Below are 17,502 nucleotides of genomic sequence, written 5' to 3'. Positions count from 1 at the left end.
GCAGTCGGGCGTCAGGGCGACACCACATAAAGGGCTTATAAAAGATAAATGAACAACAAGCATGCCGCAGTCGGGCGTCTGAGCGACACCACAAAAAGGGCTTATACGAGAATAATCACAGTGAATATCCAGGAGGTAGAACCATCCCAGGGATACTCAATAAAAATGCATGATATAAATGGTTAGTCCAAAACAATAAAGATCACAATACATATGTGCCATAATCATAAACAATATTTAGTACAGTCGTTTCTCCATCCGAAAACCGATAATTCAGTCAAGTCGTATCTCCATCCGAATACCGTTACTGAGCTCTAGTTAAACCGTTCTCCATCCGAATACCGTTACAGAGTTCTAGTTAAATCGTTCTCCATCCGAATACCGTTATCAAGATTTAACCCAGACTGTGGTCCTACTCAAGAACATGACTATCCGACAGGATATATCCTCTGCAGAGGGAGTACCATTTTCCACGAGTAACGGGATTACTCAGTCCCTCGGGACTAATTCCGTCTACGGTCTTTTGATTGAAAACACGCCTGACCTGCACACACCAGCTCAACTCACCAGTGTCTGGAATCACCCACGACACCTGCCAAGCAAAACTCTAAGTGGGGAGGCTACAACCTCGACGTAGCATGGGATCACAAAATTTATACCGCGCGCAAACTGGGGAAGCTATCCCCTTCGGCTACAACCGAAAACACCCATGCCCCCGGACCGAATGACAGGCTTTAATCCGTGGCCACGGGACCTTCATCACGGCCTCTCTGTACGGTGTGTGCTTTGGAAAGGGGTTGACAACCTACTGAACCATACCCTGTCCCCTGCAGGGACAAGTGGTGGTACCGACAAAAGGAAGCTACTGAACAAGACTCGGTCTACAACCGACTCAGGTGATCCAAGTATCCACCAACAATATTACCACTAGTGAAATAAATCACCACTCCTTGAGCCTCACCATGCTATGCCGGGCATACTCGTCACAACGAAGGATTAGGGACAAGCTCGTGTCTACCCAAGACCACGACTTTCCCGCTTCCTACCGGTGTGCAAGAGAAGCTCACGAGGGCGATCCAAATCCTCAGGGTATCCATTGCTGGCCACAAACAACTCCAAAGTGCACTCATGCACGAGACTACATCGATACATAAACTGTCACTTATACTCCAAGACAAAAGGTGCTGTGATCGTATCCAAACACCACAACAAATATTATGCCAGAGTTCAGAAATGCTTGCCTTCAAGAGTATGCAAAGGATGCACTTATTGGAAGCTTTCCTTTTCCTCCAAAAATCCTATTTTGCAAAATACACAAATACCAATATTTCAAACACAGTACCAAAACCTGTCTCAAATATTTTTGAAATAAATCTTAAAATAAACTAGATGAAATTTGAGAGAGGTAGGAAAAAGAATCAACTCATTTGGAGTTTTATTTTAAAAGTTATAGCCAGTCAAAGTTTGGTCAAATCTGTTTTTAAATAAAACCAGAAAAAGGAAAACGTTTCAGCAGAAATACGCTTTCGCAGCAGAGAGCCGTACGCGGGGGTTTGCGCCTCCACTTAAACAGAGAGAGGGCGCTGCGCTGGTCGCTGACAGTGGGTCCAGAGGGCCCACTAGTCAGGTTTGACTGGTCTCCCTCTCCCTCCCTTTTCTGTGCCCGAACGGTGGCGAGGCTCCGGCGATCGCCGGCGACAGACGGCGGCTCCTCGAGGGCACCCAAGGGCGGGAATGGGACGGCAAGACCGAGGCGGTCCCCGGGGTGGTTGCTGGGTCGGAGGAGGTGGCAGGAATCGCCGGCGGCGAGCTTCGCGGCGGAGGGAGGCTACGGTGGTGAAGTGACTTAGGTGCTCCGGTGGTCTCCGACCGCAGTTGGGTAGCTGGGCAGCTCCGCAAGACTACGGGGAAGCTTCTGGTGGTGCTGGTTGGGCGAGAGGGTGGCCGGTTGCGACGAATCGTACCGGGGCTTGGCGGCGGCCGAGCTGGCCAGAGTTGGGGAGGACGGCCACTACAGGCCGATCTACTGCGCGGGGAGCTCTACGGGGGAAGTCTGAAGTCGCGTGAGTGCTCGGAGGGGCTCGGGGGCCCTTTATATAGCGTGACGAGGCTGGCTCCGCGGTGGCAGCAGATAAGATCGCCGGCGACCGCTTTCCTGTAGTTGCAGGGCATCGTGGCGGCGACGAACGCGTTCCGACGAGCGGGAGGATAAGCACGGCCTGGGCTCCGGGGCAGCTGTCGTGCGCTGGTGGCTTGGGCGGCGCCGTCCGCGGCGGAATCCGCTGCCGACGCCGGCATGCCGCCAAGGGCGCGGCCAGCGGTGCAGCAGGACGCCAGAGGGATCGTGGAGCAGGGGGGCGGCTAGTGCGTGGCTCAGCGATGCAGAAGGAGCCAGAGTCGGGTCACGTCGAGCGCGGCAGTGCGGCGTGTCGGCGTAGTGCGCGCGCGTGCAAAACGTGCGCTCTGGGCGCACCCAGAGCACGCACGACAGGTGCTCGACGGAATGCCAGCGTGGTCTAGAGCGCGAGGGTGGAGCTGGCAAAGCACAGATCGAGGGTAGGGGTGGCTAGGAGCTCAGTGGACAAGGTGGATAGGCCAGGGGTTCAAGTCCACAATGCAAACCAGAGAGCTTGCCAAAACTGACTGTGCACCCCAGGTGTTCGACAGAATGCCAGATGCACATAGGCAATTCTTGGAGTGGCCAAAGTCTCCAGATCAGTGTCTCTTAGATACAGGAGATGGTGGTGAGATTAGTTTGGCAAAAACAGAAAGTTGATAGTGCAAGTTTTGCAAAACTCCAGTTTTGGGCAGAAAGAAAAGGGGTTTAGAACATGCACTTCAAAACCTCCAATGAGCCCAATCTCCTGGACTTAAGAGTTTGGTAGGGAGGGCTACAAGTAGGAGAAAGCTCAGGGTCACTAGAGCAAAGAAAATTAAGGTTGCAGTACAAATCACCAAATTGGACCAGAATGCAAAAGAGGTTGATCCACTCAAATTTTCCAAAGAACATCATTGGGTTTTTGCTTGAAGATGAATTGTATGCATCCACTGACATCTCCAAACACTTGGAAGAATTTTTGAAGAAATATTTAAATGGGTTGCAGTGCAAAAGTGCCTACTGGACCAGATTGGAAAAATTGGTGTAGAGCTCAAAATCTCCAATGGCCAGAAGGTATCTTTGCATAAAAGTGATGTGGAAACATCACATGACATCCCCAAATTTTGGTGGAATTTTCAAAAGCATTTGTCAAGTGGTTGTAGTGCAAATAGGCCCCAAATGCAAAAGGAATCATTTTAAAGAAAGAAAGCTTTTTGAATAAATAAATCTTGCAACATTTGAATCCACTGAATAAATAATTGTTTTATTATAGAGAGAAATCAAGTCCAACAATACCTTTGAGGGTTTCTCCCACTAGAGGCAAAAATCCAATATCACAAAAGGCAAAACTTGACAGTTGGGAAAAGTTTTATTTCCTGGCAATATTTTAATAAACAAAACAAGGCCAAAAAAAATTTTGGGTGTCATATATTCTGCGGCGACAGCAGCCTCACACCGCAGCGAACCAGTGAACCCTCATACTCCTCTACGCGTGGGCATCTACTGCCGCGTCTTCCCCGACTCCGCGTCATCCCCTTCCTAGGCCTCGCCGTCGTCCACCGCCCTGGTGCTCTCGGCGCGGCGTGGTCAACATGGTCAAGGAACGGCTTCCATCGGACATGGACTGTACGTGGAGAGGCTGATAGCTGGGTCCATGGCCGCAGCAAGGAAGTGCCTCCTTATTACGCGGAAAATAATGATTCCTCCATCTGACAGCGGGGACCCACCGGACGGGCAACCGTATTTCGCGAAAAAAACGTTTCCTCCCTGACTGCTGGGACCTACCAGCTACATCTTCGCACGCAAGGAAGTGCGTCCGGGCAAAAAAAAATGATTCGCCCCCCTGACTGCTGGGACCCACCAGCTACATCTTCGCACGCAAGGAAGTTCCTGACAGTCGGGACCCACCTGGTCGAAGCGTACGTAGCGTTGTCATTCTAGTCGCGAACGTGTACGTACATACTGGTCGATGTAGAGGCGCGCACGTAGCATGTACACGTACGTACAGCGGCCAGTGTGCAAGAAAGAAATACGGCCACGTATGTACATACGGGCGGGGTCTCGAACGCCTACTCGCGCATACGTACGGCCAGGGCTCGTGTACATGGCTGGGTCGGAACGGAGAAACAGTGTCGTCGTCGCCCGCAAAAAAAAACAACAGCATCGTCGTCGTGTTCATGGGGAGGCAACGGAATGCGTCGTGTTCATCGGGAGGCAACGGAATGCGTCGTATTCATCGGGAGGCAACGGAACGCGTGGGAGACAACCGGCTTGGACGGAACAGCCGATGGAAACGAGGCCTGGCGTACCGCAGAACAGAGGAAACGGCCTTGAGTTCGATCGGCCACGTTCGAAACAGGATCCTGTTCATCGGGAGGGGTCTGGCGTACCGCAAAACGGAGGAAACGGACCTCCTACGGTCGAAACGGGGGTCCTGTTGATCGGGAGGGGTGTGGCGTACCGCAAAACGGAGGAAACGGACTTGTGTTGGAGCACTACGGTCGAAACAGGGGTCCTGTTCATCGGGAGGGGTGTGGCGTACCGCAAAACGGGACTCCACGGGATACTGTTCATCTCCACCGTCGACTCCCTCCAGCCTCCACGGGCTACTGTTCATCCACCGTCGACCTCCTCCAGCCTCCACCTGTGACTGTTCATCCACAGGCTCCTGTTCATCCAGCCTCCATAGCGCGCTACTCCACCGGCTACTGTTCAACCAGCCCTCTCCACGGGCTCCTGTTCATCCAGCCCTCCACCGTCTACTGTTCATCCAGCCCTCCACGGGGTGGTCCTGTTCATCCAGCCCTCCACGGGGTCCTGTTCATCCAGCCCCAACCGGCTCGATCGATCGGGGTCCTGTTCATCCAGAGGCAACACCACGGGGTCCTGTTCATCCACCCCCACCAGGAACTGTTCATCCAAACCCCCCCCCCCCAGCAACGCTCATTGTTCATCCAGAGGCAGCATCGATCGGCTTCAGTTAGCAGCAGTAGCGAAGGAATCGCTCGATCGGGTTCAGTTAACAGCCATCGATCGATCGCTCGGGTTCAGTAACGCGTAGCCTGCAGTGCAATCGCTCGGGTTCAGTTAGAGCCCAACGCCTCGCACCCACGTGTGTGCGTGTACGAGAGAAACGCGCATCGCTCGGCCCCGACCACCCACCGTAACCGGGAACACCCCAATATTTTCCTCGCCCTCGCTTCTACCACGGTTTTTTCGTCATGGACGGCCCAGAAAATGTCATGCAGCTGCGTCTCCGGCCATCCCAGGATGAAAAGCCCATTTTCTGTCATGATTTTTTGTCATAGAAGTAGGAGCCCACCACATCTACGATGATACCGGGTTTTGTCACAATTATCGTCATAGAAGTGTCATAAGTATGACAGAAAAAAAATTCGTTCGGCCCAAAATGTCACGGATGTGTCTTTTTTTTGTAGTGGGAGTAGGGCCGACGGTGGGGTGTAGTAGTGACCTCCATCAACGTAGTAGGGAGCGCCATAAGTTGGAGCAGCATGATAGGCGTGGGCCGGCGGACGAGGCATGAGTAATCCTGGGGCACCAGTGTGGGGCCACACGCCGGGCTGCCAGGCACCGGTATAAGCCGGTGGAGCGCCTAGGGGTGCCGGAGCGGACCATGGCATGGGCCAAGCTTGGACGAGCCCCGTCCAGGGATCATGTGAAGTCCGCCAAGGTGTAGATGCTGGTGGCGTACTTGGAGCCGGTGAAGGTGGAGGAGTAGACGCCGAGCACGTCGTAGGCGGCCTGTAGATGGGGTTCTTGCCGCGATAATTAGGGCTGGGATGCCAGCCCGGCGGTGGAGCAGGCGCTGCCGGGGAGGGAGGGATCGCTGGTGAAGGTGGCGATGCGGGTGCCGGAGCACGCGGAACGACGGCGAAGAGCTGAGGGCGAGCGTCCTTGTTGGATTGAACACGATCGGCCCACTGGAGGATGGAGCGCACCTCGGCAAAAGTTGGTTGGGGCCGCATCATGGGGATGAAGGAGGCCTGCTTGTCGAACTTTTCGTTGAGCCCAATGAGGAGGATGTTGATGAGCTGTCGGTCTTCAACGGGATCACCAAGTTCACGGAGTTCATCGGCGATGGACCTGAGGCGTTGGCAGTAGACACTGGGAGAGGAGTCGCCTTGCACCATACTCCCGAGCTCGGTGTGGAGTAGATTGGTGCGAGCATCGACGTTGTCTTGGAACAACTGTTGAAGAGCGGCCTAGAGACCGGCGGCGGTGGCGGCGTCCCGGAAGACGAGATTGAAGATCTCGGTGGAGACGCGCATGTAGATCCATTGGATGATGGCGAGGTCATCCTTGACCCATTGGGGATCATGGGATTGCGGCATGGCGGTGGCGTCGATGTGGGAGCGAAGATTGCAGCGCCCGAGGTGAACTTCAAAGAGGTGGCGCCAATGGTAGTAGTTGTGGGAGTTGAGATCGAGGGTGATGGGTATATAGGGACTAATATCGGAGATTATATCGGTGAAGGAGATCACGGGGGGCATAGGGGGTGGTGGTAGAGCTAGGGTAGAGGAGGAGGAAGCCGTGGCGGCGGCGCGGGTGAGGGTAGCGGCCCGGCGCTCGAAGTAGCCGGGCGGCGGCAGCGGCGGTGGGGTGGGCGGCGGAGCCATACCCTAGGACCAGGAACTCTAAGATACCATGTAAGGTTTGAATAGAACTATTGTTATTGATTTGTTGGCTGCATATAGCGGTATATATAAGAGTTTACAAGCCAACTAGGAATATTACAATACGACTAGGACTAGATTACAATACGACTAGGACTAGATAACTTGAGAGCCAAGTAATAGTCTAACAACCTTGAATCTTTCCAAGTCTCTTCATTAAGATGATGTGTCTTGATCAACCTTGAATCTTTTCAACTCTCTTTATTAAGATGATGTCTTGAAGGTAAATATGAATGTTCGCACAATCTTCTTCTTCTTCAAGACCCGCTTGCAATAGGCTCAACTCTCACTTGACTAATCTTTGGATAAATCCTTGAATAGCACCTTGGTCAACACATATTCTTCTTGAAACCGACGAATGGACTTCAAGAAATGCCTATGGACAAATACTACTAATATAACTCAAAGCAACCATTAGTCCATAGAGAATGTCATCAATTACCAAACTACACATGGGGCACCATGCTCTTTCAACCGCTCTCTTGTGGACCAATATGAGACATCCCTCAATCACACTATTGAGTGTTGATGCTTAAACTACCAGCTTCATCCGTTTGCCCTAATGAAATTGATGTTTTGTAAGTAATGGCCAAATCGACCATACACCTTACATGACGACCTAAAAGTGGAGGGTGGTTGTATATTCCTTATCGCAATTGGAGCTGACGACTGCCCATGCCGGAGATGGAGACAGTGAAGAAGTGGACAAGCAACTCATGGAGGGGGAGAGTAGGTCCTGGTGCTGGAGAATTAAATCGCCACAGCTGCTGTCGGTTCCACAGATCAAGGTAAGGTCGTTGCCGCCCGTTGTCCCTAGAACTGATGTTGGAGTTGTCATACCATTAGAGATGAGCGAGTGAGGGGTGATACTAGATTTCGCGTCATCCCGTGTCAGCATATTTTGTTTCCCGCCACCTCCATGCATGCACGGCCGCGTACGCCATTCCTATTTGCTCTCGCCTCAGCCTAGCTCACTGGAAAAGACCGATTCGAGCATTCCCGATGAGCCAATCTATGGACTGCTTTAAGTTTAATGTGCGTGTGGACCAGCACGTCGTGTACGCAACCATAAGGTATTTTTTTGCATCTAGTGGGCATGTTTGGGGTGCTGCAGGAGACGAAACATGTCCTTGGTATTCTAGAGGAGTTTCTTTGAGCACGGTACAATTGCAGATTGTCACATACACGCACATAGACTCACCCATATGAATGCATGCACGCACAACCTATATGAGCACCTATGAGATACTGATCTGGCACAATATGTTAAGATTGACGAAGTCATCACATGTGCCAGTTACAAGATGTTGTTTGCCTGATTCTTCTCAATAGTATTGAGCTGTTTATATACAGCTCATACAACTTCAGTTACACATCAAGAGATGGTGGATAATTAAGAGTGAGGTCTGTAGACCTTCTATATTCTAGCACTAAGCCATAATGCTAGAGCACTAACATAATACAGCTAACACAGCCCCTCAATCTCAACCGTCGGACACAAGATTGAGATTGTGACGACACTGGTCTAGCATAAGCTTCGTGCATGGTTTGGTGAAGATATCCGCGACCTGATCTTTTGAAGCTATGAACCGGACCTCTATAGCCCCTAGTGCCACCTTCTCTCGGACAAAGTGAAAGTCGACCTTGATGTGTTTTGTCCTTGCATGAAACACAGAGTTCACTGTAAGATAGGTAGCTCCGAGGTTGTCACACCATAGAACTGGAGGGCGCGTTTGCGAGATGCACAATTCTTTGAGTAATGATTGTACCCAAGTAACTTCGGCAGTCCCATTTGCCAATGCCTTGTACTCTGCTTCTGTAGATGAGCGTAACACGGTTGACTGTTTCCGTGCGCTCCAAGAAATTAAGGTTGGCCCAAAGAAGAACGCAAAGCCACCGGTTGAGCGCCGATCATCAACACATCCAGCCCAATCCGCGTCTGTGAAAACGCTCAAGAGTGTAGACAGTGATCTCCGCATATTGAGTCCGGAGGATATTGTCCCTTTGACATAGCGGAGAATTCGTTTTACAGCCTCACAATGGACCTTGGTTGGTTGAGCCAAGAACTGACAAACCTTGCTGACAGCGAATGAAATGTCGGGTCTGGTGAGTGTCAAGTATTGCAGACCGCCAACAATACTGCGGTAGACAAAGGCATCCTCATCATTGAGTGCTTGGCCAACGTCGCGTGATAACTTTTCTTGCACATTCATGGGGGTTGACACTGTCTTGCAATTTTCCATGTGTGTACAAAAAAGAAGGTCGGTAGCATATTTCTTCTGAGTAAGACTGAGCCCCCCAGAATTGGAAGCCACTTCAATGCCCAAGAAATACCGCAATGGCCCAAGGTCCTTCACCGGGAAGGACTGGGCTAGCTAATCCAATAGACGCCGAACAGTAGTCGGGCATGAACTAGCGATGATGATGTCATCGACGTAGACGAGCATATACATGGTGATGCTGGCATGAGCAAAGATGAAGAGGAACGTATCTGCTATAGAGGGAGCAAAACCAACTTGCTGGAGATGATCACTGAGCCGGGAGTACCATGCGCGTGGCGACTGTTTGAGGCCATACAGAGCGCGCTGAAGTTTGCAGACATAACTTGGGTACCGAGGATCCTCAAAGCCAGATGGTTGTTGCATATAGGCAGTCTCGGAGAGTTCGCCATGAAGGAAAGCATTGCTGACATCAAGTTGGCGGAGGCTCCAACCGCGCGAAACCACTAGAGTGAGGACGAGTCAGACGGTTGCCGGCTTAACAACCGGACTGAAGGTGTCGAGGTAGTCAACGCCAGAGCGTTGAGTGAAGCCCTTAGCCACGAGACGAGCCTTGTACTTGTCTATGCTACCGTCGGCGTGTTCTTTGACCTTGAAAATCCACTTGCACCCAATGACATTCTGTCCCGGCGGTCGAGGGACGAGCGTCCAGGTGCGGTTCTCCTGCAGAGCGGCGAACTCAAGCACCATGGCTTGACGCCAGGATGAATCTGTCATTGCGGAGCGGTAGGACGTGGGCGCCGCAAGGAACGCCCGACGACGCGGTCATAGAGAACTGTGCCATCAGTAGGCACCCGACGTGATGTTGTTTGCCGTGATTCTTCTCAATAGTATTGAGCTGTTTATATACATCAAGAGATGGTGGATAATTAAGAGTGAGGTCTGTAAACCTTCTATATTCTAGCACTAAGCCATAATGCCAGAGCACTAACGTAATACAGCTAACAGTGCCTCATAGTCGACGGAAATATCTTCCCTCGCTAAACGAATATCACCCAAAAAGTCAAAAATAAATCCAAAAAAATACAGGCACCAGCGCCAAATCTAGAACTTGAAACATGGTAGGATGGTTCCACTTTCACCACAAGGAATCCAGGAAAATGAGGGGCTGGTGTTTTAGAGGAGTTGATGCTGAAGCAATTTACGCTGCTCTGAACCGGACGTGCGGCCGAGCTGTGTAATAAGGCCCGTACATCTGTGTCGTAATTGCAGCCGTACAAGGCGTACAGCGCGTTATTACTACATGGGTATGGCCACATTACGGATTTATATAGGACTATGATGTGGTCATGTGCATGGACATAGGTCGTGCCTTGCCGTGTTCGGTTGGTTGGTGGAACGAAGGGAGGTGAATGCTGGCACATCGACGCGTTCCAGCGTCCAAAAAAGGACGAAAAATGGAATGAAAATGAAATAGTCCGTGATCCGGTGATCTCCGCAGATTCTCGCTAGGCCGTAGCACTGAGTGCAGGATCGCACATCCACACTGCACGTACCTGGAGCAGCATTGCATTGGTTGCGCCACGAGTACCACGAAAGCAATTGCTCACGCTTTCGCCGGTGAAAACCATTTCCACGAGTAAAGTTTACCCATGACGGGTCTCCGTGGAGTCCACGGTCCAAAGTGGCAAGGTGCAGCGGCAGAGCGCTGCATCGTTCGCCCGCAGCGCGGGATGCGACGCATGGCCAGGCGTCCCACACGGCGTTGTCTTGTCGCTGGCGTTGGATCCTGCCAGGTGCGGACGAAACTCTGCAGTCCGGACGAGAGTATAGTAAACCATCGCCCGAGTCAAAGTCCTTGTGCTCTCCTGCTCATTCTTTCTCGCCCCTTAATCACTCTGTCAGCAGGAGTTTAGGGCCCCTTAATCGCGGAGATCAGCACGGTTCGAACCCAATCAAAGCACCCTCCATCCCATCCATGAGAGACAGATTTTGTTGTTTTGCCCTCGTCCGTTCTTCCACGAGCAAAGTCACCTCGAAACTGTTGTGGCATGGCCAGCTGCCACAGGATCAAAAGTCCACTCGAGTCCAAGCCGGCGCCCCTCTCCATGAGAAATATTCCTTGCCTTCTGCTCTGGACTGGCTATAGCGGTGGACGGACCGACGCACAAATCGAAGGACCCAACACAGACACGGCCACTTTTTGACGGTGTGGTGGGCCTGAGACGGACGGGGAGCCCGCCCTGGGCCAGAACGGAGGAAGGAACGAACGGAGGTAAAGCATCATTCCTGTTCGCCCCCCGGCTTTCTTTTTCCCAGACCCAAGATAGATGCTACGTATTGTACAAAAACCTCTGCCTGTTGCACTGTAATCCGCTCCTGATTCTTCTCTGCTACGCCTGCCTTTACCCTCGATAATGAAGCCATTAGACCGTCCAAAAGCTGAAACTGGAGAGAAGATGCTATTACAAGTGCATGGTTGATGGTGAGTTGTGACCAGCAAGATAACCTAAAAGCATGACCACACGTCGTTCTCCTCTCCTGCTGAGCCCGATGTTTTTCTTATCTTGGTGTTTTTATTATGCTTTTGACTGACTTGTCCGAGCAGGTCTCCATGCCTTAACTAGATTTTTTCTTTTCTTCTAAGCACACGCATGAGAACGACGTGTATTCTCACCGAGAAGCCCAACTGCCCGTGACACAGGAGGCCTCAAATGCTTAAGATACAGTCGACATGAGCAGAACACGTCAGACTCGTCCATGGTAGTTTATTTATTGTGGATAAGAATGGAGATTATATGAGGTAGGGGTAGCTAGGGTTGAGCTTTCCGTCTCGCATCTCTCTCTCTCTCTCTATTTCGATGGTCGACCAACCGAAAGGCACGAGATGCTGGACGTTGCAAGACGGCATAATCCACTCTTTTATTGTTTATAAGTAAATGGGCTCCATTAGCGGCAGCAGCATCTCTCTCCGAGGGGAATCTCATCCTGCAACTGAGTGAGCGGGGGAGAAAGCAACGTTGTTCTACTTTTTTTTTAGTGAGTGACCGGTGGAGAAAGCAACGTTGTTCTACTCTAATCGGGCCACGCTCTTGTCCTAGCTATATTTCAGCAAGATTTGAACTTAATTCCGTGTTCGTCGTACTTCGTAGCATGTGATGATTCAAGATTCAATCGTCGAATGTTAGAACCGTGCTGCTGGCTTGCTCAAATATTGGACAGATCATTAGGGCACGACCACCGCACAAGAAACACGCATCGGCAACGGATACTGCTAGAGTGATCGCGCGAGCAGTTTGAATTGAAGAATTGAAGCGTCGGAAGAAAGGAACCGGCCGCAGGTGTTTTTGAACCAAGGTAGACTGACTGGACAGACACAGGTAAAGAAAGCCGAGAGAAGGGGAGTCAAACGCGCAGCAACGAGGCACACACGGAGACGGAGGTGCTTTTCTCCGACGGCACAACAAGGAATGCTTTGCTATAAAAACAAATAAATAAATGTTTTGCCTACTTTTTCCACCTGACAAGACATGACTTGGAAAAGCAAACAAGTCCTTACGCAAACAAGGATTGAGAACAGGGAAGGAATATACAGAGTGAGTAGTAGTACAGTCTAGAGATGATCTTGACTCTTGAGGAGGGGTGTCTGTGCTGTGCTGTGCAGTGCAGCGGCACAGGTCGTTGATGCACAGCACAGGTGCGGCTGTCTGCGCCCTTGCCCAGATGATGGAACATAATTATGTGTTTTTTGTTTCCAAAACGGAACATAATTATGTGTTAGACGTCCTGCTAGCTGCTTTTTATTCCATTCATTCATGTCCAGACTCAATGATGGCTGACAGATTTCAGACACGGTGTTTCCCTGTTGTGTATTGCAGTTCGGGTTTCTTCAAATTATTAGTTCCTTCTTAGTTACGAGTAGTGGATAGAGTCATGTGTTGTCCAAGATTTTACTCTGCTGCTGCTTAATGTAGGTTTTTTTTTTTTTTTAGAAAAGGAGGACGACCCCCGGCCTCTGCATCTGGACGATGCATACGGCCATTTTATTAATTATTGACACAAGACCTTACAGAGTCATACAACAATAAGTCTAAAGTCATCAAACTAAGCAACATCTGTCGCTATCCCTATCCAGTTGATGTAGGGGCGCTGAAAGTCTTGGCCTAATACCAAACAGACCTCGCGGCCAAACCTAACATCTAAGACTTGAGGTCCCAACCAGGACGCCTGTCGGGTATGGGCACCCATCAGTCTGGCGTGCTTCTCAACCAGGACGCCTGCCGGGTATGAGGCCGCCGCAGCCACCTGCCATCAATCCATCTTCAGAGCTGTACTGCTGCATCAACCTTGCCCGGTCTAACTGTCGCCGACGCCACCACGACGCCAGGCAGCGTCACCCTCCTGCGCGAGTCCTTCTCCGCTCATCAGGCGCCGAGTCCCCACTACGCCACGCCGCCGAGATCCGCCGTCATCAATGGAGCAGAGGAAACACCGCTCCGCCTCTTGTCCCCTCCAACCAGCACTTGCTCCAAAACGATGCCCTCATGAGGGAGAACGATACCGAAGGCACCGTCATCGTCCGATCCGGTATACCCAGATCTAGGGTTTCCCCCGGAACTTCCCGATCAGGTTGATGTGACCTGCAACGACGATGCCTCCAAAAGGGAACGACGTCTGAGACGCTGCCATCATCCGCCAAGACCGCAGTCAGGCGCGATTTTCACCGGAAGCCACGTCTTCCCGACCTCGTGGCTGACTGGAACCAAGCGGAACCTCGCCACGAAGACGTATGTCGCCGTCGGTACTCCGGCGGAGATCCGGCATCTCCTCACCAGTCCCTCCACGCGCCGCCGGTCGGCGGAAGGCCTCCCCGCGACGGATCCAAACAGAGCGTTGGATCCGCAGTGACCACCATCACCATCACGACCAGGACAGCCCACCCCGCCGGATGGGGCGCTGCCACCGCCGCCGTCCATGCAGGGCCGCTGCTCCGCTGGCGATGGTGCTCCGACCCCCGCCGCACAGCCCGGATTCGCCGTCAGCCGCCGCCGTTGGATCGCACGAGAGGAGCCGCCCCTGCCGCCTCAGATGGGATCCGCCGCATCCACCCGCCCAGAAACCTTCGGCACCGGGCCCGCCGCCACCGCGGCCCACGCCGGCGGCAGCGGCGGCAGGAAGGGGCGGCAAGAAGGTGCTGGCGGCGCTAGGGTTTCGGGGCCCCTGGCGCCGCCTGGGGGAGGCGACACGAGGGGGAGGGGGCGGTGTAGCTTAATGTAGGTGCTATCAGTAATGTTAGAATTAATTACAATTTGTAATTAGGGGAAAGTCTCCCCTTGCCCAAACCGTCGTGCGGTTTGTCCCGCACAGACGGCTTCTCGCTCCTGCCCCCTGGAACCGACGCCTCCCTTCGATCGCGTCTCTCCAGATGGTATAAGTAGCGCCTGTAACCATCAATCAAGACAGAGATTTTACTTTCGATCTCAAACACGTTATCACGCACGTAGAACAGCCAGCGAGAGCAAAAGAAACATCAGAGAAAGGAGAAGAGAGGGAGCACTCGCCGCCAGTGAGATGCCTAACCTCGTTTCCTTCTTCCTCCGCCTGATCCGCGAGGATGGTCGTCGATACCGTCGTCGCTACCATGGAGTGGGTGGACTCCGGCGTTTCCGTCGCCAGATGCAAGCCATCCGACGGTTCGGCCGCAGCGCCGCTGGATGCGCCCGTCGCGGTGCTCACCACGCCCCTGGACACGGTTCCCGTGCTCCTGGACGCGCCCACTGCGGTGCTCCCCGCGCTCGTGGCCAGGCGCCCATGGGGTACGACCCTTGGCTAGTGGCCGGCCCGAGCGCCCCCATGATGCACGGGGCCGCTACCGCGCCTGCCCTGCCCACTGGGTCTCCGCCTTCACCACCCCCTCCGCCGGCCGCATGGATCCCGCCGTCAACGCCGACGCCTGATGCCGTGGCCGCTGGCCCGAGCCTCCGCCCGCCTGGCTACGCCCCGGTGCCGATGTGCTCGACGGTGAATGCAGAGGAAGCGCTCGCCTTCATCTCCGCTCCATCCGGCGCCTCTGGTGTCGTCCGCCTTGGAGTCGGCATGGAGGGCGCCGCCGCCGCCGCCGGCACGCCTCAACAGGAGACAGCCGCGGGCTCGAGCAGCCGCGCGGAGCGGCGTTTCGGCCGCCTCTTTGGGCGTGCCGTCGCAGCCCTCGACCGCCGCCCCGGCCGTCGCCCAGGCTCATGGGCTCCGGCGAACCTCGGCTTCACCGCTACTCCACTGCGCCAGGCCTCCACCGTCGTCGTCTCCTCTTCAGATGAAGAGGCCTCGTCGGTGTCGCGTCACTGACAACTGGAGATGCGAGGGGAGGCGCCGGCACTCGCCCCAATCGCCGGCGACTGGGCTCCCTGCTCCTTGCGAGCGCTGGTGGTGGTGGGGGATCGAGCGTGGTGCGGGTCGGGACGGGTCCTTATCCGTAACCGCCCCACCCCTCGCCTCCTCTTATGCGGTGTGTGTGGCTGCGGGCTGGCCTCGGTCGGCGGTGGCAGGCCCAGGCGATCGACCTGCTCCCTTCAAGTTTTTTTAATCTCTGTTTTTATTAGTCTAGTACTAATTATTGTATATGGTGCCGTTTTAGACCCTGTTTAGTACCTAGTTTGACTGCTACTTACATACTAGTCCAGTTCTAGATTAAATCTGACTAGGACTTGTGTAATTGTTAGTGTGTTTATATTATGTAATGGATTGATAATATAAATAAAGTACCGGATTTCATCTGGGAAGAATGACATGTTCCATGTGTTTACCACATCACATTTTTATTGAACATGTCTTTGCGATTGAGATCTTCTCTCGCATATCAAACTTGCAAATTTTTTAATGTTTCTCCCTCATCTTATTTGGAATCACAAGGTAATGAGTTGTGATCTACTGCTCATTTGCAGACTATCCTCTCTTACTGTGAGGTCTACGCTTTGTCATTCTCGACAAACGATTACCTCTAACGTGTATTCCTTATATCTGAATTGTAGCATACACAAGGTAATGGCGATGTAGCCTATTACTGTGAGATCTAAGTGATCTTCAAAGTGTTATGTTCACACAATTGAGGTTGAGAATTTTTTAAGTTTACACTTGAGTATCAATTTTTTGCATTCTTATTACACAACCATGATGGTTTTTAATTTACCACCCGTAAATTAATTATCTCTGGTTTCCCATGTAGGCAAAGATGACTGCCAAAGAGTTTGAGGAGCTTGCCCTCAATGGCCACAATTACCCTACATGGGCTATGGACATCAAGATCAGTCTTGCGTCCCGTGGGATAGCGCGTGCAATACAACCCCCGAAGACTCCTCTCCCGGCTGGGGCCACGCCGCTGACAGAACAGCAGAACTATGCTGCCTTATTCATCATAAGGCATCATATTCATCCAGATCTCAAGTCTGAGTATTTACAGGAGGAATCTCCTAGTACTCTGTTTCTGGCCCTCAAAACGAGGTATGAACAACAGAAGGCAGTAGTCCTGCCTGAAGCACTACATGATTGGACTCATCTCCGTCTTCAGGATTTCAAGTCCATCGGTGAGTACAATCATGCTGTTCATAAGATATGTTCCAAACCGCGCTTTTGTGAGAAGGAACCTACTGAGGGGGAGAAGATAGAGAAAACTTTGTCTACTATGCTCCCTTCAGATAGGATCCTCCAACAACAATACCGTGCTCGTAACTACACTGTCTATTCCGAGCTTATTCACATGTTACTTCAGGCTGAAAAGCATGATGAGCTACTTGCTAAGAATGGCTCTCAGCGCCCAGTTGGGGCACAACCTTTACCTGAAGTCCATCTGAATGTTGCAAATAGACAAAAGTTTAATGGTACCCCTCGGGGTAAACAATCCAATTTCGAGCATAAGCGAAAGCGCAATGGGAACAGGAGATCTAGATACCCAGGCAAGGGAAAAGGCACTTCAAAGCCCAGGCTTGATAAATCTAAGCTTTGCAACAAGTGTGGATGCTCCACGCATTCTACTGAAAAGTGCACAATGCCCAAGCATCTGGTTATGCTGTACCAGCAATCTCAGGGACGCAAAGCACCTCAAGGGAAAAGGTTTGAAGCCAACTTCAACCTTCATCCGGATAGCGCAAAAGGAGCTGGTGGTTCGCACGATGTTCCTCCTGGACCGAGCAACGCCATGGTTCCTTATCTGCCTGAGGCTAATGCTGAAATGGAGAACACGTTGATTGAGTACACCGCAAACAACATGTTTGGCGACTTCGACTAGTCCCTCAATCTCCTAGTGATCTACTTAATTATGTCCATTTGTGATGATTGTAATAAGAACATAAGTTTGTTGTTGTCTTTATATTGTATTGTATCAGCACATTTGATATAATAAAGATTGTATTCTATATATTACTATGAGGTTTTCTTATTGAAAATTCTTTGTTTTATATAGTTTTCTACGAGGACAATCCGATGGAAGAGGAATTAT

General features: G+C 51.9%; 1 protein-coding gene across 1 annotated transcript; it reads left to right on the top strand.

Moving 5' to 3' along the window:
- The first annotated feature begins 16,239 nt into the window (after window positions 1-16,239).
- On the top strand, window positions 16,240-17,292 carry LOC109732399 (uncharacterized). Its single transcript, XM_020291573.1, has one exon. The coding sequence runs from the start codon at window positions 16,240-16,242 to the stop codon at window positions 17,290-17,292; it is 1,053 nt and encodes a 350-aa protein (XP_020147162.1).
- The last annotated feature ends 210 nt before the right edge of the window (window positions 17,293-17,502 follow it).

This window comes from Aegilops tauschii, chromosome 3 (assembly GCF_002575655.3).
Source record: "Aegilops tauschii subsp. strangulata cultivar AL8/78 chromosome 3, Aet v6.0, whole genome shotgun sequence".
NCBI lineage: Eukaryota > Viridiplantae > Streptophyta > Magnoliopsida > Poales > Poaceae > Aegilops > Aegilops tauschii.
Note: the sequence above shows the minus strand (reverse complement) of the source record. Positions and strands in the feature narration are given on the sequence as shown.